Raw genomic sequence first — 20,652 nt, 5'->3', positions numbered from 1 at the left:
GAATATTTTCTCAATTTTTTGTGTTATTCATAATGTAACAGCTATAAACATAACACACTTTTAAGTTTATTCTGCATTGTTCACATTTTATCCTTCTATATTTTAAGTCTAGACAACTGATAAAACAACAAATCAAGTGCTGATTTGCAGCATTTGTTGATTTCCTTGATGTAAAACCACAGCAGCTGATTTCAAACCACTAATGTGACATCATTGAAAACAGTTGGAAAGAGATGTGCAGAGGTACATCATTCTATATAGTATTTCTACCATACAGTTAGGCTGGTGATCAATAGCCTTAAGACTATATATAATAGTAAAATTAGTAAAATAATTAGGAAGTGATGAGTTTTAGTATGTATTACCTTTGTTTTTATTTTTTGTTTTATTCTTTTTTATCATAGTAATTGTAATAGTTAATATTTATTGCCATTTAATATATGTCAGGCACTGATTTAGGGTCTTTATTTAATGAATGTTGATCTTTAGCATTGAATGATCTCAACCCCAAAGAATTAAAATTGTAAGTTTAGTGTTTTGCCATTATAAGATCTGTCAACTAGTGTGTCATTGGAGTTCTTCCTTCCTAGAAATTTCTCTTATATAGAAACTATTATATGATGCAGTTGACAAACATAAGGAAGGGAGTGTGGATACGAAAACTCTATGATCAGCTCCTAGACCATTAAAGATTGAGTCATTATTTTATAACATAAGCCAAAATTGTGTTTGTTTTTGCTGTCACAACTCCTCCTACTACTACAAAAGCTCCAGGCTTTACCTTCTATCACCTTATCTTTTTTTTTCTTATTAGTTATCTATTTTATACATATTAGTGTATAAATGTCAATCCCAATCTCCCAATTCATCACACCACAACCACCACCCCCCGCCACTTTCCCCCTTGGTGTCCATACGTTTGTTCTCTACATCTGTGTCTCAATTTCTGCCCTGCAAACCAGTTCATCTGTACCATTTTTCTAGGTTCCACATATATGCATTAATATACAATATCTTTTTCTCTTTCTGACTTACTTCACTCTGTATGACAGTCTCTAGATCCATCCACGTCTCTACAGATGTCCCAGTTTCGTTCCATTTTATGGCTGAGTAATATTCCATTGTATATATGTACCACATCTTTATCCATTCATCTGTCGATGGGCATTTAGGTTGCTTACATGACCTTGCTATTGTAAATAGTGCTGCAGTGAACATTAGGGTGCATGTGTCTTTTTGAATTATGGTTTTCTCAGGGTATACGCCTGGTAGTGGGATTGCTGTGTCATATGGCAATTCTATTTTTCATTTTTTAAGGAACCTCCATACTGTTCTCCATAGTGGCTGTATCAATTTACATTCCCACCAACAGTGCAAGAGGATTCCCTTTTCTCCACACCCTCTCCAGCATTTGTTGTTTGTAGATTTTCTGATGATGCCCATTCTAACTGGTGTGAGGTTATACCTCATTGTAGTTTTTTTTTTTTTAACATCTTTATTGGAGTATAATTGCTTTACAATGGTGTGTTAGTTTCTGCTTCACAACAAAATGAATCAGTTATATATATACATATGTTCCCATATCTCTTCCCGCTTGCATCTCCCTCCCTCCCACCCTCCCTATCCCATCCCTCCAGGCGGTCACAAAGCACCGAGCTGATCTCCCTGTGCTATGCGGCTGCTTCCCACTAGCTATCTACCTTACGTTTAGTAGTGTATATATGTCCATGCCTCTCTCTCGCTTTGTCACAGCTTACCCTTGCCCCTCCCCATATCCTCAAGTCCATTCTCTAGTAGGTCTGTGTCTTTATTCCTGTTTTACCCCTAGGTTCTTCATGACATTTTTTTTTCTTAAATTCCATATATATGTGTTAGCATACGGTATTTGTCTCTCTCTTTCTGACTTACTTCACTCTGTATGACAGACTCTAGGTCTATCCACCTCATTACAAATAGCTCAATTTCGTTTCTTTTTATGGCTGAGTAATATTCCATTGTATATATGTGCCACATCTTCTTTATCCATTCATCCGATGATGGACACTTAGGTTGTTTCCATCTCCGGGCTATTGTAAATAGAGCTGCAATGAACATTTTGGTACATGACTCTTTTTGAATTATGGTTTTCTTAGGGTATATGCCCAGTAGTGGGATTGCTGGGTCATATGGTAGTTCTATTTGTAGTTTTCTAAGGAACCTCCATACTGTTCTCCACAGTGGCTGTATCAATTTACATTCCCACCAACAGTGCAAGAGGGTTCCCTTTTCTCCACACCCTCTCCAGCATTTATTGTTTCTAGATTTTTTGATGATGGCCATTCTAACTGGTGTGAGATGATATCTCATTGTAGTTTTGATTTGCATTTCTCTAATAATAAATGATGTTGAGCAGCTTTTCATGTGCTTCGTGGCCATCTGTATGTCTTCTTTGGAGAAATGTCTATTTAGGTTTTCTGCCCATTTTTGGATTGGGTTGTTTGTTTTTTTTAATACTGAGCTGCATGAGCTGTTTATGTATTTTGGAGATAAACCCTTTGTCCATTGATTTGTTTGCACATATTTTCTCCCATTCTGAGGGTTGTCTTTTCATCTTGTTTGTAGTTCCTTCTGCTGTGAAAAGCTTTTAAGTTTCATTAGGGACCATTTGTTTATTTTTGTTTTTATTTCCATTACTCTAGGAGGTGGATCAAAAAAGATGTTGCTGTGATTTATGTCAGAAAGTGTTCTTCCTATGTTTTCCTCCAAGAGTTTTATAGTATCCGGTCTTACATTTAGGTCTCGAATCCATTCTGAGTTTATTTTTGTGTATGGTGTTAGGGAGTGTTCTAATTTCATTCTTTTACATGTAGCTGTCCAGTTTTCTCAGCACCACTTACTGAAGAGACTGTCTTTTCTCCGTTGTATATCCTTGCCTCTTTTTTCATAGGTTATTTGACCATATATGCATGGGTTTTTCTCTGGGCTTTCTATCCTGTTCCATTGATCTGTATTTCAGTTTTTGTGCTAGTACCATATTGTCTTGATTACTGTAGCTTTGTAGTATAGTCTGAAGTCAGGGAGTGTGATTCCTCCAGCTCCATTTTTTTCCCCTCAAGATTGCTTTGGCTGTTCAGGGTCTTTTGTGTTTCCATGCAGATTTTAAGATTTTTTTTGTTCTAGTTCTGTAAAAAATGCCACTGGTAATTTGATAGGGATTGCATTGAATATGTAGATTGTTTTGGGTAGTATAGTCATTTTCACAGTGTAGATTCTTCCAATCCAAGAACATGGTATATCTCGCCATCTGTTTGTGTCATCTTTGATATCTTTCATCAATGTCTTATAGTTTTCTGAGTACAGGTCTTTTACCTCCTTAGGTAGGTTACCTTCGTTTTTAATATAATTTATTTAGTTGCAAGTTTATATAATTTAATTGTAAACAGTGGCTGTGTTTAACAACTGATATTCAAAATTTTTGAAATTTAACAACCAGTTCTTGCTGGCTCCAGCATGCTGCTGCATGCTTTGACCTCAGGCAGCCAAACTACTATGCCCTTAGCCATTCTTTTATGTGGTATTAAGGTATTACTAGAATATGGTTCCATACCAATACCCGTGTGGCAACACTCAGCATGCAAGAGTTATTGTGTGTCTTTATTTTTCTAAATCACATTAATTCTCATTAGATGTACCACTCATCAAGGTTGTTGAGAAGTCCAATTTGAGGGACCACTGCTCAACCACGGATTATACAGGTACCCATGGGCTTACACAGTTCAGGGACAATGGCAGTGGACCCTGGTGGTCTGTTGACATTGCTCTCACTCCAAATGTCCTGCCCAGGCCCACCTAGAGGGCCTCTCTGTGGTGTGAGATGAGATCACAGTCCCAGTGGTGGTACTCCAGTGCCAAGTGCAGCTCTGGGGGCAAGGACTGAAGCACAGCCACCCCCATCTGAGGTCCCACTACCACCAGCCCACTATTTTCAAAGAAGTCTTCCTTTGCCTTTTCTTTCTCACAGGTGAGCATCCACTGAGGTTGGGCCACTACCTCTTCAGCCCAGAAAGCAGCAGCCTCCCCCGCTGCTCTCAGACAGTCCAGCCTAATCATCACTTTGATGCACTTATACCTCCAACACTGGAAAATTCTCTCAGGGTTATTTTCAGAGAAAGGAGAGACAAGGCTTTCATGCTTTCCTGGTGAGACTACTGGAAAAAAAAAAAGCTACTACCGTATAAAGTTATTACTGAGAGAATCCCTAAAGCAGCCTGAGCAAAAATGAAATAAGGCTTTAAAAAGCAAAGTCCAAATCATGAACATTTTTTAAATGCTGCACTTGGAACAAGTACTCAAATATAATTTTTTTTTTTGCCTTCAGGAATTGAGAATGATTAGTGTTGTTGAGAGTTTTTTGTTTAACCTCATAAGGCTACCTCTTTTCATGACCCTGTTAATTCTCATTTTCTCCCCACACAACATATTGGGAAATCTTCCTGATCTTATCTGACATCAGAAAGACATGCTTTTGCCCTTGGAGAAACAAATCAATTCCTTCTCCCCGATAGGGTGATGAAAGTCCTCTGCAGTGCTTTCTATTGCTATGGCAACAGAAGATGGGATTTCCCAATGGAACTAGATTTATATATACACAGAGAAAAGCAGTTCTTTAAAAGCTTGGTCCCTTTTTTGTTGCCATGTGTACAATACAATCAATGCAATAAACTACCAAGGAAAGGACACCAAACCTTTTTATGTAGGTGTGGAATGAGACCTCCATCGTATTGAGACCCTCAGTGAAAGGGAGTCAATTTTGAAAGTTTTAACACTGTGACATTGCTGTTGTAGCCATAATAATCTGTAAAATTTGTAATGTGCAAGTTTTCTTAGAAAAGCAGAGATTTGGCTTTATGGACTCTCAAATGGAAGACATAAAATATAAGTAAGCGGTATCGATACTTCCAGTCACAGAAAGAACGCAACACTATGTTATGGTAAAGAAGACAATGGGAAGCCCAGAGTGGACCAGATATTTTGTGTAGTGGTGGTACTTTCCACTTCTGTAATTTCTTCACGGAAGAACACAACAATTGGCCATTTCTGAAGAAATCTTATCAGAAGGAATTCAGGGGGCATGATAGTTTTCATCACGGCCCCTTAATAGGATAAGGAGACACACCCTCCTATAATCTGTTGGTTGATCTAAAGGCAATACTTAGGGTAGCTTCTTATGCTTAGGGCATCTCTGTAGGAGAAGGAAAGAGCAGTTTTGAAGTATGCAGTAGGGGGCCAATTTGGAATCTGTACCTATCTATCTATCTATCTATCTATCTCATTTAAACGCTTCTGAACTAAAATTCCAAATATGTTTTGGGATTAGATGAAAGCAGATCCTGCTCAAAACAACTTTTCATGAAATTCTTGAATTCCTAAATGCAGAGAAGTGAGAAGTGAATATAGATACTTTGATGGTAGCTTCAAATATGCTTATTAAATAAATGCTCCTGTAACTGCACCCTTATTACCAATACCTGATGTGCAAATCCAGTGATTAAGGTTGCTGGGGTTTTCCCCTGCTTTCTTATGAGGATTAAAAACTGCTGTTGAATGATATGACATATTTAAAACAAAAGTAAGTAAATGCCACTTGGCTCTGCTCTAAAAGATACACGGATGCTGTCATTCTATTACCCAGGTGGAAGGAGTGAAGTTTCTGGGAAGCTGATGGGAAAATGGCAAAGTGAGTAGAGGTGGTTGTCTGTTTGCCCTGATCTTGCCGTGGACGTGGATAAATAGGAACATTATGAGTCACTGCATTGTTGCATGCAAGCCAGAGAAGTGAGGTCAGAGACTTGGCTTATAAAAGGAGAAAAGGATAATTTTGTTAATATATTCAAATGGTAAAGGAGGAACTTAGATAAATGGGATATCATGGGCTGGGAAAAGATGGTTTAAAGAACAGTGTTAAAGAAACTTCTGGGGAAAAAAATCCAGTATGGACATTTTCATAAATGTGATAAATTTATGTGCTTTAAGATGAACGAAAAGGACGATAAAAACCAGAGTAAAAATATTTCAAATCCATAATGGGATGTTTTGGGATCACCCTGATAATTGAGTAACATACACTGATAAATTACTTTGAAGGCCTCTCTAAAGATTTGTTGAAAGTGTTTTTTTCATTTCCTCCCTCATTCAAGGAATGAGAAGGTCAAGAATCATGAAATTATAGTTAGAACAATTAACTGGAATAGCAATTTTTTTATTCTTTGTTTTTTAGAACCCCAGAAATTTACCAAGTCTCTCAAGCATTTTAATTAGAAGCTGTAATCACAGCAAAAGAGTTTCATTTGTGTCTCTTGAAAGTGCCTCTCAGCATCTAGGGGAAATATGCTCAATCCTCTTTATTTTCTAGTCCCGGGTAGAACCTGTGCCTGCAGCAGGAGCGAGAGGCAAAACGGCAGCCATGACCATTGGCCTCCTTCACTCCCTCTTCAGCGAGCACCTTGTTTGTTTTTTTTTAACATCTTTTATTGGAGTATAATTGCTTTACAATGGTGTGTTAGTTTCTGCTGTATAACAAAGTGAATCAGCTATACATATACATACATCCCCATATCTCCTCCCTCTTGGTCTCCCTCCCACCCTCCCAATCCCACCCCTCTAGGTGGTCGCAAAGCACCGAGCTGATCTCCCTGTGCTATGTGGCTGCTTCCCACTAGCTATCTATCTTACATTTGGTAGTATCTATATCTCTATGCCACTCTCTCACTTTGTCCCAGCTTACCCTTCCCTCTCCCCGTATCCTCAAGTCCACTCTCTATGTCTGTGTCTTTATTCCTGTCTTGCCCCTAGGTTCTTCAGAACCACTTTTTTTGTTTTAGATTCCATATATATATGTTAGCATATGGTATTTGTTTTCTCTTTCTGATTTATTTCACTCTGTATGACAGACTCTAGGTCCATCAACCTCATTACAAATAACTCAATTTCATTTCTTTTTATGGCTGAGTAATATTCCATTGTATATATGTGTCACATCTTCTTCATCCATTCATCTGTTGATGGGCACTTAGGCTGCTTCCATGTCCTGGCTATTGGAAACAGAGCTGCAATGAACATTGTGGTACATGACTCTTTTTGAATTATGGTTTTCTCGGGGTATATGCTCAGGGATTGCTGGGTCATATGGTAGTTCTGTTTTTAGTTTTTTAAGGAACCTCCATACTGTTTTCCATAGTGGCTGTATCAATTTGCATTCCCACCAACAGTGCAAGAGCGTTCTCTTTTCTCCACACCCTCTCCAGCATTTATTGTTTGTACATTTTTTGACGATGGCCATTCTGACTGGTGTGAGGTGATACCTCATTGTACTTTTAATTTGCATTTCTCTAACGATTAGTGATGTTGAGCATCCTTTCATGTGTTTGTTGGCAATCTGTAGGTCTTCTCTGAAGAAATGTCTATTTAGGTCTTCTGCTCATTTTTGGATTGGGTTGTTTGGTTTTTTTTGATATTGAGCTGCATGAGCTGCTTATAAATTTTGGAGATTAATCCTTTGTTAGTTGCTTCATTTGCATATATTTTCTCCCATTCTGAGGGTTGTCTTTTCATCTTGTTTATGGTTTCCTTTGCTGTGCAAAAGCTTTTAAGTTTCATTAGGTCCCATTTGTTTATTTTTGTTTTTATTTCCATTTCTCTAGGAGGTGGGTCAAAAAGAATCTTGCTATGATTTATGTCATAGAGTGTTCTGCCTATGTTTTCCTCTAAGAGTTGTATAGTATCTGGCCTTACATTTAGGTCTTTAATCCATTTTGAGTTTATTTTTGTGTATGGTGTTAGGGAGTGTTCTAATTTCATTCTTTTACATGTAGCTGTCCAGTGGTCCCAGCACCACTTATTGAAAAGGCTATCTTTTCTCCATTGTATATTCTTGCCTGCTTTATGAAAAATAAGGTGACCATATGTACATGGGTTTATCTCTGGGCTTTCTGTCCTGTTCCATTGATCTATAATCTGTTTTTGTGCCAGTACCATACTCTCTTGATTACTGTAGCTTTGTAGTATAGTCTGAAGTCAGGGAGCCTGATTCCTCCAGTTCCATTTTTCTTTCTCAAGATTGCTTTGGCTGTTCAGAGTCTTTTGTGTTTCCATACAGATTATGAAATTTTTTTTTCGAGTTCTGTGAAAAATGCCATTGGTAGTTTGATAGGGATCGCATTGAATCTGTAGATTGCTTTGGGTAGTACAGTCATTTTCACAGTATTGATTCTTCCAATCCAAGAACATGGTATATCTCTCCATCTGTTTGTATCATCTTTAATTTCTTTCATCAATGTCTTCTAGTTTTCTGCATACAGGTCTTTTGTCTCCGTAGGTAGGTTTATTCCTAGGTATTTTATTCTTTTTGTTGCAGTGGTAAATGGGAGGGTTTCCTTATTTTATCTTTCAGATTTTTCATCATTAGTGTATAGGAATGCAAGAGATTTCTGTGCATTAATTTTGTATCCTGCTACTTTACCAAATTCATTGATTAGCTCTAGTAGTTTTCTGGTAGCATCTTTAGGATTCTCTATGTATAATATCATGTCATCTGCAAACAGTGACAGCTTTACTTCTTCTCTTCCAATTTGGATTCCTTTTATTTCTTTTTCTTCTTTCATTGCTGTGGCTAAAAATTCCAAAACTATATTGAATAATAGTGGTGAGAGTGGACAGCCTTTTCTTGTTCCTGATCTTAGAGGAAATGGTTTCAGTTTTTCACTATTGAGAAAAATGTTGGCTGTGGGTTTGTCATATATGGCCTTTATTATGTTGAGGAAAGTTCCCTCTATGCCTGCTTTCTGGAGTGTTTTTATCATAAATGGGTGTTGAATTTTGTTGAAAGCTTTCTCTGCATCTATTGAGATGATCATATGGTTTTTCTCCATCAGTTTGTTAATATGGTGTATCATATTGATTGATTTCCATATACTGAAGAATCCTTACATTCCTTGATAAACCCCACTTGATTTTAGCGTACGATCCTTTTAATGTGCTGTTGGATTCTGTTTCCTAGTATTTTGTTGAGGATTTTTGCATCTGTGTTCATCCGTGATACTGGCCTGTACTTTTCTTTCTTTGTGACATCTTTGTCTGGTTTTGGTATCAGGGTGATGGTGACCTTGTAGAATGACTTTGGGATTGTTCCTCTCTCTGCAATTTTTTCGAAGAGTTTGAGAAGGGTAGGTGTTAGCTCTTCTCTAAATGTTAGATAGAATTCGCCTGTGAAGCCATCTGGTCCTGGGCTTTTGTTTGTTGGAAGATTTTTAATCACAGCCTCAATTTCAGTGCTTGTGATTGATCTGTTTATATTTTCTATTTCTCTCTGGCTCAGTCTCACAAGGTTGTGCTTTTCTAAGAATTTGTCCATTTCTTCCAGGTTGTCCATTTTATTGGCATAGTGTTGCTCGTAGTAATCTCTCATGATCTTTTGTATTTCTGCAGTGTCAGTTGTTACTTCTTCTTTTTCATTTCTAATTCTATTGATTTGAGTCTTCTCCCTTTTATTCTTGATGAGTCTGGCTAATGGTTTATCAATTTTTTTTATCTTCTCAAAGAACCAGCTTTTAGTTTTATTGATCTTTGCTATTGTTTCTTTCATTTCGTTTTCATTTATTTCTGATCTGATCTTTATGATTTCTTTCCTTCTGCTAACTTTGGGGTGTTTTTGTTCTTCTTTCTCTAATTGCTTTAGGTGTAAGGTCAGGTTGTTTATTTGAGATGTTTCTTGTTTCTTGAGGTAGGAATGTACTGCTATAAATTTCCCTCTTAGAACTGCTTTTGCTGCATCCCATAGGTTTTGGGTTGTCGTGTTTTCATTGTCATTTGTTTCTAGGTATTTTTTGATTTCCTCTTTGATTTCTTCAGTGAGCTCTTGGTTCTTTAGTAGTGTATTTTTTAGCCTCCATGTGCTTGTATTTTTTACGGATTTTTTCCTGTAATTCATATCTAGTCTCATAGCGTTGTGGTCAGAAAAGATACTTGATATGATTTCAATTTTCTTAAATTTACCAAGGCTTGATTTGTGACCCAAGATATGTTCTATCCTGAAGAATGTTGCATGAGCACTTGAGAAGAAAGTGTATTCTGTTGTTTTTAGATGGAATGTCCTATAAATGTCAATTAAATCTATCTGGTCTACTGTGTCATTTAAAGCTTGTGTGTCTTTATTAATTTTCTCTCTGGATGATCTCCATTCGTGTAAGTGAGGTTTTAAAGTCCCCTGCTATTATTGTGTTACTGTCAATTCCTCTTTTATAGCTGTTACCAGTTGCCTTATGTATTGAGGTGCTCCTATGTTGGGTACATATATATTTATAATTGTTATGTCTTCTTCTTGGTTTGATCCCTTGATCATTATGTAGTGTCCTCCTTGTCTTTTGTAACATTCTTTATTTTAAAGTCTATTTTGGGGCTTCCCTGGTGGCACAGTGGTTGAGAGTCCACCTGCCAGTGCAGGGGACATGGGTTCGTGCCCTGGTCTGGGAAGATCCCACATGCCACGGAGCGGCTGGGCCCATGAGCCATGGCCGCTGAGCCTGCGCGTCCAGAGCCTGTGCTTCGCAACAGGAGAGGCCACAACAGTGAGAGGCCCATGTACCGCAAAAAAACACAAAAAACAAAAAAAGTCTACCTTGTCTGATATGAGAACTGCTACTCCAGCTTTCTTTTGATTCCCCTTTGCATGGAATATCTTTTTCCGTCCCCTCAGTTTCAGTCTGTATATGTCCCTAGGTCTGAAGTGGGTCTCTTGTAGACAGCATATATATGAGTCTCATTTTTGTATCACGCCAGTCTATGTCTTTTTTTGGAGCATTTAATCCATTTACATTTAAGGTAATTATTGATATATATGTATGTTCGTATTACATTTTCTTAATTGTTTTGGGTTTGTTATTGTAGGTCTTTTCCTTCTCTTGTGTTTCCTGCCTAGAGAAGTTCCTTTAGCATTTGTTGTAGAGCTGGTTTGGTGGTGCTGAATTCTGTTAGCTTTTGCTTGTCTGTAAAGCTTCTAATTTCTCCATCAAATCTGAATGAGTTCCTTGCTGGGTAGAGTAATCTTGGTTGTAGGTTTTAGCCTTTCATCACTTTAAATATGTCCTGCCACTCTCTTCCGGCTTGCAGAGTTTCTGCTGAAAGGTCAGCTGTTAACATACAGGGGAATCCCCATAAGGTTATTTGTTGTTTTTCCCTTGCTGCTTTTAATATTTTTTCTTTGTATTTATTTTTGATAGTTTGATTAATATGTGTCTTGGCATGTTGTTCCTTGGCTTTATCCTGTATGGGACTCTCTGTCCTTCCTTGACCTGATTGACTATTTCCTTTCCCATATTAAGGAAATTTTCAACTATAATCTCTTCAAATATTTTCTCAGTCCCTTTCTTTTTCTCTTCTTCTTCTGGGACCCCTATAATTCAAATGTTGGTGTGTTAAATGATGTCCCAGAGGTCTCTGAGACTGTCCTCAATTCTTTTCATTCTTTTTCTTTATTCTGCTCTGCAGTGGTTATTTGCACTATTTTATTTTCCAAGTCACTTATCCGTTCTTCTGCCTCAATTATTCTGCTATTGATTCCTTCTAGAGAATTTTTAATTTCATTTATTGTGTTGTTCATCATTGTTTGTTTGCTCTTTAGTTCTTCTAGGTCCTTGTTAAACGTTTCTTGTATTTTCTCCATTCTATTTCCAAGATTTTGGATCATCTTTACTATCATTACTCTGAATTCTTTTTCAGGTAGACTGCCTATTTCCTATTCATTTGTTTGGTCTGGTGGATTTTTACCTTGCTCCTTCATCTGTGTGTGTTTCTCTGTCTTCTCATTTTGCTTAACTTACTGTGTTTGGGGTCTCCTTTTTGCAGGCTGCAGGTTCGTAGTTCCCATTGTTTTTGGTGTCTGCCCCCAGTGACTAAGGTTGGTTCAGTGGGTTGTGTAGGCTTCCTGATGGAGGGGACTGGTTCCTGTGTTCTGGTGGATGAGGCTGGATCTTGTCTTTCTGGTGGGCAGGACCGAGTCCGGTGGTGTGTTTTGGGGTATCTGTGACCTTAACATGATTTTAGGCAGCCTCTCTGCTAATGGGTGCGGTTGTGTTCCTGTCTTGCTAGTTGTTTGGCATAGGGTGTCCAGCACTGTAGCTTGCTGGTCGTTGAGTGGAGGTGGGTCTTAGCATTGAGATGGAGATCTCTGGGAGATCTTTCGCCGTTTGGTGTTACATGGAGCTGGGAGGTCTCTGGTGGACCATAGTGCAGAACTCGGCTCTCCCTCCTCAGAGGCACAGGCCTGACACCCGGCCAGAGCACCAAGACCCTGTCAACCACATGGCTTCCTTCAACCAAGAAATGTTATTTTTGTCATTTTCAAAATGCTCAGCTGTTCTGACTTTTATCTTTTCCAGCTCAGTTTCTGACATCTGTTTGTCCCCAAGGGAGGGGGCCCAAGGCATGGGATGGGGGAGCAGCATGGTGACGCTCTGGCCATCCTCCCTTCTCACCTCTCGATGTCCAGCATTCCTCTCGCAAGCACCTTGTTAATGCTTACTCTGCCTCGATGTTCCAGGAACCATGTAGAGTGATAGAAACAGCCCTTGCCCTCATGGAACAGACAGTCTCATCAAATCCTCTTCTTCATAGCTCTTGGGACTTCAGGTGTGGTGTAACCTGGGGAGTCTCTTTGGCAGAGACTAAGGTCGAGTTAAGGCCATCTTTTTCCCAGGATCGGGCTTCAGACTCTAATGCTGCCAAGCTCTGTGATTTATCAACCCAGTTGCCTAAGCAAAAAGCTGTCAGGTTTGACATGTTCAAGCTTTTCCTTAGCCTCAAACACCCTCACCCTGTCTCTCTCTTGCTCTCTTTCCCTTACATATCTCTTGACTCTTCTTCTCCCTCCTCTCTGCCCCTGTCGTACCTCACTCTCTCTCACCTAGTCTCTGGCCTCTCTGCTTCCTCTCCTAACAGCCCTCACCCATCTGTTCTTCCCACTGTTTTCACTGCTACTAGGGTTACCTTCCTGACATGTGAAACTATTTATGTTGTATCCTGCTCCTGACTGTCAGTGATGCCCGAACTTTCTGGCCCGATTAAAAGGGCTTTCACGGCTGCCCTGGCCTGCCCGTTATTATTTTATGCGTCTGTCCTTCCTTTTAAGGTGGGCTTCTTGAGAGAAGGGCAGTGTATTTTCTGTTATCTATGGCACCACCTGACATTTCATAGGTCCTTAAATAAGGGTTTGTTGAATGAATGAACTAAAATATACTAAATTGTCATAGGGTTTTCATAAGACTGCTTCCATCCACTATTTTAATGAAACAAGTATGACACTCCATAATCTACTTGCAATTTTCTAGGACATCTAGAAAGTATCAAGGACCAGAGGTATCCCAGCAAAATTGATATTGAGGGGGTACTTTTACACTTTATTGGTCTTCTCTCACCAACTGTGAATGCTGAAGTGTTCTACAAGCTTAAAATGTTTTAAAGCCTCTAAGAGTCACCTATTGTGAAAAAGCTACCCTTTTATGTGTGTCTTCTTTTTATTTTACTCCTCATAACGATCCCAGAGGATATATTTTCCAGCAAGTACTAAGATGGCCAACTCAGATTCGGGGCACCAGGTGTTTCTCATCCCAGCCCATCCTCTCCTCCCTTCCCCTCCATCAGGACCCACGTTCACTCCCATCACAGCTGAAGCCAGGAAATCACCTGCACCTTGTTTGCCTTCCCGGGAAACCCCACACTCCCCCGTCCAGAGCAGGCCCGGGCCCATAGACTCCCTGACAGAGTTCGAAAGAGGAGCACGTTTCCTGACGGAGGGGCTTGCCTGGAGAGGCCGGCTCACCCATTGCAGGGCGCAGGCAGTTGGACTGGGTCAGAAAGGGAGAGCAATGCCTGAGGTGGTGCTGCAGGGGAAAGGCTTGAGGAAAAGGCAGCCATGGTCTCCTGGGGTGAATTCTAGACAGCTCGCTGCTGCCAGGAGGAACAACTGGCCCCCCGAGGATGTGCAGTGACATGGTGCATAAGGGTTGCTGCAGCCTTGGACCATGGCAGATACTGGATTTGTCCTTCCTCTTCCTGAAAGATGATAGACTTTCGGCCCACCTGCGTGCATTTCACTCCCAAGTTCTGAACTCAGGCAGTCTCCCCACTGCACAGCCTTTGGGCCACAGCCTGGTCCCCAGTGCCTGGCCAGGCCCCTGGGGAGAGTGCCCTGTGACTATGGCTGGCGGTGGGGGGTAGGGGGTGGGGGGAGGGCAGGTGAGGCAGATTGAAATTTGCTTGATTGGTGGTGTGAGCCAAACTCCTTTCTGACTGGAGCGTCCTCACTGGCACCTGGAGCACGCAGGTGTCTCTCATGCCAGGAAGCCTCCGCCTCCGCAGAACTCCCGAGATCTCGTGAGATGGGGCTGTTTCTTGGAAGGGCGGTGGCGGCAGAAGTGCCTGCGCCTGATTCCTGTGAGACGCCCCGAAGGTCAACGCTCCCAATCCATCCTCTTCCTCCCCCTCCATCTGGACCCACACTCACCCTCCCCCCACTCTGCAGCCAAAACCACAAAGCTCACCCTCCAGGCAGCTCCAACTCCACCCTTTTTGCTTACAAAGAAAAAGGAAAAACCAAAACTCGATGAAGCATCCAGCCTCGTAGGGAGAGTGCAAATGGAGCCGACCTCCAGCTTAGGAGGCATCACGGGGACTGAAGACCTGTGGATGGGGGCACTGGGAGCTCCTGGGAAGGCCAGCTGCACCCCGGCGCCAGGGTACAAGGGCCTGGGAGCACCGACGGTAAGGAAAGGGAGCCAGCACTCGGGGTCCTGTGCAAAAGATGGTACTAGGTTTGGTGGGAGACCCAGGAAGTGAGCACAGTGGGATGAGAGACACCAGAACAGACTGTGGGGCTTGGTGGTTGCAGAATTGGGGGCGGGGGGAGAAGCAGAAAGTAGTTTGTTTCTAAAAGGAACACCCGTATCAACAGAGCCATGCCTATGTTGGTTGTATCTGTCTGTTGCCAGTTACACAAATAATGATGATAATGAAACTTGAGTGCTTACTCTGTGCTAACTGCTCTGTATTCATTATATCATCTATTTTCATATGTTATCTTCATTTCATAGATGAGGAACCTGAGGGCAAAAGAGATCAAGTAATATGTCCAAGGAACTAGAGGTATTGAGGGGCAGCCAATGTGCAAATCCAGGTGTAAATCCAAATGCTCTGATTCCAGAGCATATGTTCTTATCAAAATCAAGCTGAAAATTGAAAAGGAAAAAACAATTCTGCTTCTGTTAACTGTAAACAGATGCTGAAATTGAAAAGGAAAAAAGTTCTACTTTTGTTTATTGTGTAAACAGTCATCTGCTAGTTTTTTATATAGGTCTTTCGTTTAATTCCCAACACCTGTTTTTAGAAAGGCACAACTCCTTTACACAACGAATTTAAAACGTTCGAGTGATTTCTCATCTAGGAGTAATAATGATTACATTTCTCCCTCTTAACTGCTACAGATTCCTTGAAATTCTAGTTGGCATTTGACAGTTTTATTTTGATTGCACTACAGTTGTAGGAAAAATTCTACACAAACCACAGGCATAGTAATTTGTGGTTCTCTTAGTGTCACAGTGATTTGTGTAAAATAGAAATTTTCATTTAAAATACATAATCTATGGCAGCAGATACAGAAACAGCACTTGACTCTGAAACCCCCCTCCATGCTTTGAAATCCTAATGAGGATGGTATCCAGAGCTTCTGCAAGCAGGTTTAATTAATTCTGAGAAGTACGCTTTCTCCTGGCAACAGCATTTTTTTTCCCAATTTAAAGTCAAAAGTTAATTTGAAAGCTAAGTAATATTTTCAAAATCAGTAAGTAAATACCATAACATAAGGCAATGATAGAACATAGAATCACAGAATTATAACAGTTGTCTGATTTTCAAGGTTACCAAGCGGGTAAGATGAGATGAAATTATTGTTAAACTGTGCTAAGCCTCTCTTTGCCAAAGTTGAATGTTTCTATTAGACCAATCAGCCAATTCATTACTTGGGCGACAGTTTGGACTCTTTCTCTTGGGATTATCTTGTTAGATGATTAAAATGAGCAATGTGGATAAAAGATGATCAATGTTTTTCTTAACTTTGTTCAATAGGAAGATGTGAAAGAGGCCTTTTTCTTTTTCAGCCTTGCCTTACACCCAGATAAAACCCTTGTTGCAACTGGCCAAGTTGGGAAGGAGCCATATATATGTATATGGGACTCCTATAATGTCCAGACTGTGTCTATTCTGAAAGATGTCCATACACATGGAGTCGCCTGCCTGGCTTTCGACTCGGATGGACAGGTATGTATCTTTTTGCATTTTCTTTTTCTTTAATGACTTCTCACAAGTCACCTAGAATTATAATGCACATAGCGTATAGGCTCAGAAGGTCTATCAGCCCTCCCTATCTCCCCTTGTCAGCCTCTTAGAATCCTCATATGTTTGGTCCTTTTCCACACTCATGGTACTGAGATCCAGCTCTGGATAGGACCTAGTTTTGGTTCCCCCAGTCTCACTATTAGGTTAAAAAGCCCCCAGAAAGGAAGTTGTGAACTTCATGTTGATTGGGTTCATAGTGACTCAGTGATTCTACTTTGTCTTCCATTGTTAGCTTCCTATTTGGAATGAGGGTTGGACTGAACCTTTTTCACTGACCTCAAGCCCTGAGTATCTCCTTGGTTCCCCTTGCTTTCAGAAGATAGCATCACCTCCTAATAATTCATTGAGAAGATTCTATTTGATTCTTTAACCTTGAGGTGACTTCTAACTCCTTTCCCCTACCCGCTCACCTCAATTCAAGCAGTCACTGATCCATGTGTATTTATTAGTTTCTTTACAGTGACTCTGACATTCATTCTCTCCTTCCCATTCTCCCTGCCACCATCCTTTAAGTTCCAAATCTGTGTCATGCCTGACAGTTTAAGTAACCTGTCTTCACACAGTCAATTTCTTGCTAATGCATTTCACCAACTGAAAAAGTGTCAGAACGTTGTTTAAAAACAACAGAAGCTTGGAGTACCCCCTGAATGAAGTCCACACTTTGTGGCTGGGCATTCTAGGCTGACCAACTTTTCTAGCCTTCTCTTCACTATTCCCTTGCAGTCAAGTTGGATAAGTCAGAGAGATTCCTCTACCAGACCAGGTACCTTGGCACCTCCAGACACTTTCTCATGCTGCCCTCTTCACCTCCAGTGCCCTGCTCACCCTGTTTGCCCCTTAAAGTGATTCATTCTTCCAAGACACTTCATAGGTCTTCATGAAGCCCTCCCAGTCTCCCATTCCAACAAAGTGTCTCTCTTTCTGTGGACTTCCAGATTTGTTAATGTGTTATAGATACCAAATCTATCTCAATTTTTAAAAGATGTTAAAGAGAAGGGAGTGGAAGTGTAAAGGCCTCATTCCTGGCTCCCCCTGCATTCACCTCCTCACGAAGGCCATGCCTTTTCTTCCTAGCCTTCTCCACGTTCCTAGGACGCCCTTCCTCTGTCTCTTTTCACTCTTGTGTTAATGCCAGTTAGTTCCTTCAGTCTATTTTTTGGTAAATTTTAGAGTTACTTCTCTAAGTCCATATTGTGGAAAGACCTGTGAAATTATTCATAGAAGATTGACCAAGCTGAGAGTTTGCAGGTAGTTCAGATAGGACTTGACCTGGTTTGGGCCACTTTTTAAACAGTTAAGATTTACTTTGTGTTTTCTGCTATTTTGAGAGAGTAGTGATCATTCTATTCATTTTTCTTTCCAGAATTAGATTCAATACATATATGGACCCCTGGTAAATATGTTTTTGATTTAACTACTCTATAATCTTGTCCAGTTTAGTCAGGATAATGCATAAGTTCTATTGTATATCCAGGTCTAAAGAGAAATAGCTAGATAGTAACGTGTGTTCAGATTTGCAGTTATTGACTTCCTGACTAAACTGAATGAATGTGTCAGGATGCATATGTATGTACAAGTGTAAATGAATGCTTTGATGTGAACTTACATGCACATTCTCTATCTGATTTTGCTTTTCTAGCAAACATTCTTTATCAAAATTCTAGCAAACATTCTTTATCAATGTTCTAGCAAACATTCTTTATCAAAATCACAAGAAAAATGTAATGTAGCAGGGGGCAATCCAGCTGTAACTTTTAGTTCTTTGTTCACTTTATTTTGTGTTAGAATCCTAGCTATTTTTTTAGGTTCCATTTTGAAGGTAGAGACAGGGATGAACTGCATGGTACTTTCACAACTGTCAGTTGAGAAAAATAACCTCCTATTTGTTTGCTGTGATGGATTTCGTGGCTTGTTGATGCCTATTGCTTCAGATCTGCCTTTTTCCATGGACAGAGTTCACTGGAATCGAGCGATATTTAGAAAATGACAAATGGACCATCACCTCACAAGCATCAAAAGGCAATTGAAATGCTTTTCCGGTAGCGATAGGGCCTGTCACTGCAAATGAACAGAATAGATTTCTTTTGGCTTTTTCTCAGTCTTCTTCACATTTCTTATGTGGGTTTTACTTTAGTGCCCATGTTTATGTTAACTGCTTTTTCTGTTAAAGTAAAGAGAAAAGAAAAAAATAAGCTGAATGGAATTCACCCACTTCAAATTTTCATATATAGATAAAAATACAACCATGTCTTAAAATCATTTCCATTACTGGAACTCTCAATTGAAAATTACAGCAAAGACCTCCTTTCAATAAACACCTATTTTAAAACCTCCAGCTATATTTTTTTATACTGAATATTCCTAATGGAAGCTACCTTTAGTGAAGAAACCTGAATAATCTCTGCATAACACTAAATGTATTTAGCCATATATGGCTATCTGTCATTGCATATATATGCACGTACACACACACAGTGAAATACATAAGCTCACATACTGTTATACTTGGGTAGTGATGTTTTTAAAACCTTTCGACTTACATTATTTCACTGATCCATACAACAGTACTACTTTGTAGACAGAAAAAATACTTTATACTCATTTTACAGTTGAAAAAACTGAAATTTAAGGAGTTTAATTTTCTAAGGTCTTATGTCTGGCTAATCATGAAGTCAAAAGTGAAGCCAAATCTACTTACTCCCAGCCCAGACCTCTCTTGATTACATAGTTTTGTTTCTATGCTGCTAGAAGCTCTGATTTTGGTGTCCCTAATATGTGTTTTGACCCTGTTAATTTTGTATATACTCAGGTGTGGGATTTTTTTTCCCTTTGAGGACAAGGTCTGATCTGAATCCAATGAATTTAGACTGGGAGATGAAGTACCAGAGTACTTTTACTAAAACTATGTATCCTTCTGTAGTCACTCCAAATGTTTGTGAAATTATGAAAATTAAGAAGAATGAAGATAATGTTCATTTATGGGATTTCTTTTCCATGTGTTTGTCAAACCCTTTCATTTTAACAGTTTGGTGAGGCTTTTAGACTACAGAACCCTAGATGCTCTTAAAACCGTATTAAGATCTTAAATTTGAAAATTTAAATCCTGCCTTCTAGTTCTGTTCCTATGATTTCCACTGATAAATCAGAGACTTCATGAGATTTTGCATGTTTCCTATGTTTAAGAAGGACAAATTGGTTGTAGGTTTTAGGTTGTTGAAATTTTAGTATATGCTAATGGAATAATATCTACTGTGATATCTTTAGCTTTGGATTTAAGATGGGTTTTGAGAAATCATTTTTTTCACAAGAAATTCAATACTTAGCCCATAGTAGGTAATAAGAACTATTTATCGAAAGATGGAATGGATAATAGGAAGTTTTCCTATCATTTTCTGGTATTAAATTATTGTTCTTATTCTTAGCGTTTAGCCTCTGTGGGATTGGATGCCAAAAACACAGTCTGCATTTGGGACTGGAGGAAGGGAAAACTTCTGGCCTCAGCCACTGGCCACTCCGACCGGGTAAGAAGACCTTGTTGGATCAAGCCATGCAGGTTTCATTACTGTGAGGGAACTGTGATGTAGCTTCTCAGAGTTGTAGTATTTTTTAAAATAAAATTTTCAAGTGTAGATTCTCCTTCCATATGCAACTTAAAATCTTACTGTTTATAAAAATTAATTTATGATTAGTAGCTCTGTTGGCATGATCTCTTCTGGTGATCAGATGCTTTATTTAAATTGTTACTGTTATTCATAGGCAAAACAGATTTTTGATACTGGCATTTAGCTTCATAAAATAAAAGAAGAATTGAATTTGAAATTATATGCACTGTTTAGGTGTATTCATTTAGGAATGGAAATAGTTGTTAGAAAATAATATTCACAAGGTATGTTTACAAGTGTATACATTTGAATTTCAAATGAATGTAATGACAACTGTGTGATTCTTTGTTATATTCAAGAAACTGGAATATAAATTGTCTGCTTACCATTCATATTGAAGTCATTGTGATCGTAGATGATAATTCCATGTAGCCATAGCTGGCAAGATGGGGTAGGAAGCAGGCATGTGCATTAGCTGGTCAGAAATGTATTTCTCAAGTGTCTGGAATAATTAAAATAATTTGGCTATTTTATTGTCTTGATTTTCTAATTTAAAAAAATGAATTTGCATACTGTCTTACATTGATTCCTAGTTGATCTGTATTTCTGCAAAGTATAACTCCATGCAGAA

At 39.3% G+C, this 20,652-nt stretch overlaps 1 protein-coding gene across 2 annotated transcripts in view; it reads left to right on the top strand.

Annotated features, from left to right (window-relative positions):
• Nucleotides 1-20,652, top strand: part of EML6 (EMAP like 6) — a 319,300-nt gene that overhangs the window by 117,963 nt on the left and 180,685 nt on the right. For both annotated transcript variants that reach the window (XM_060027575.1, XM_060027574.1), the window contains exons 2-3: nucleotides 16,182-16,341; nucleotides 19,842-19,940. In XM_060027575.1, the coding sequence (XP_059883558.1) occupies nucleotides 16,182-16,341; nucleotides 19,842-19,940 (259 nt within the window). The remainder of the gene's footprint in view (nucleotides 1-16,181; nucleotides 16,342-19,841; nucleotides 19,941-20,652) is intronic.

Source organism: Delphinus delphis, chromosome 12, assembly GCF_949987515.2.
Source record: "Delphinus delphis chromosome 12, mDelDel1.2, whole genome shotgun sequence".
NCBI classification, from domain to species: domain Eukaryota; kingdom Metazoa; phylum Chordata; class Mammalia; order Artiodactyla; family Delphinidae; genus Delphinus; species Delphinus delphis.
This window is presented reverse-complemented; position numbering and strand designations above follow the sequence as displayed.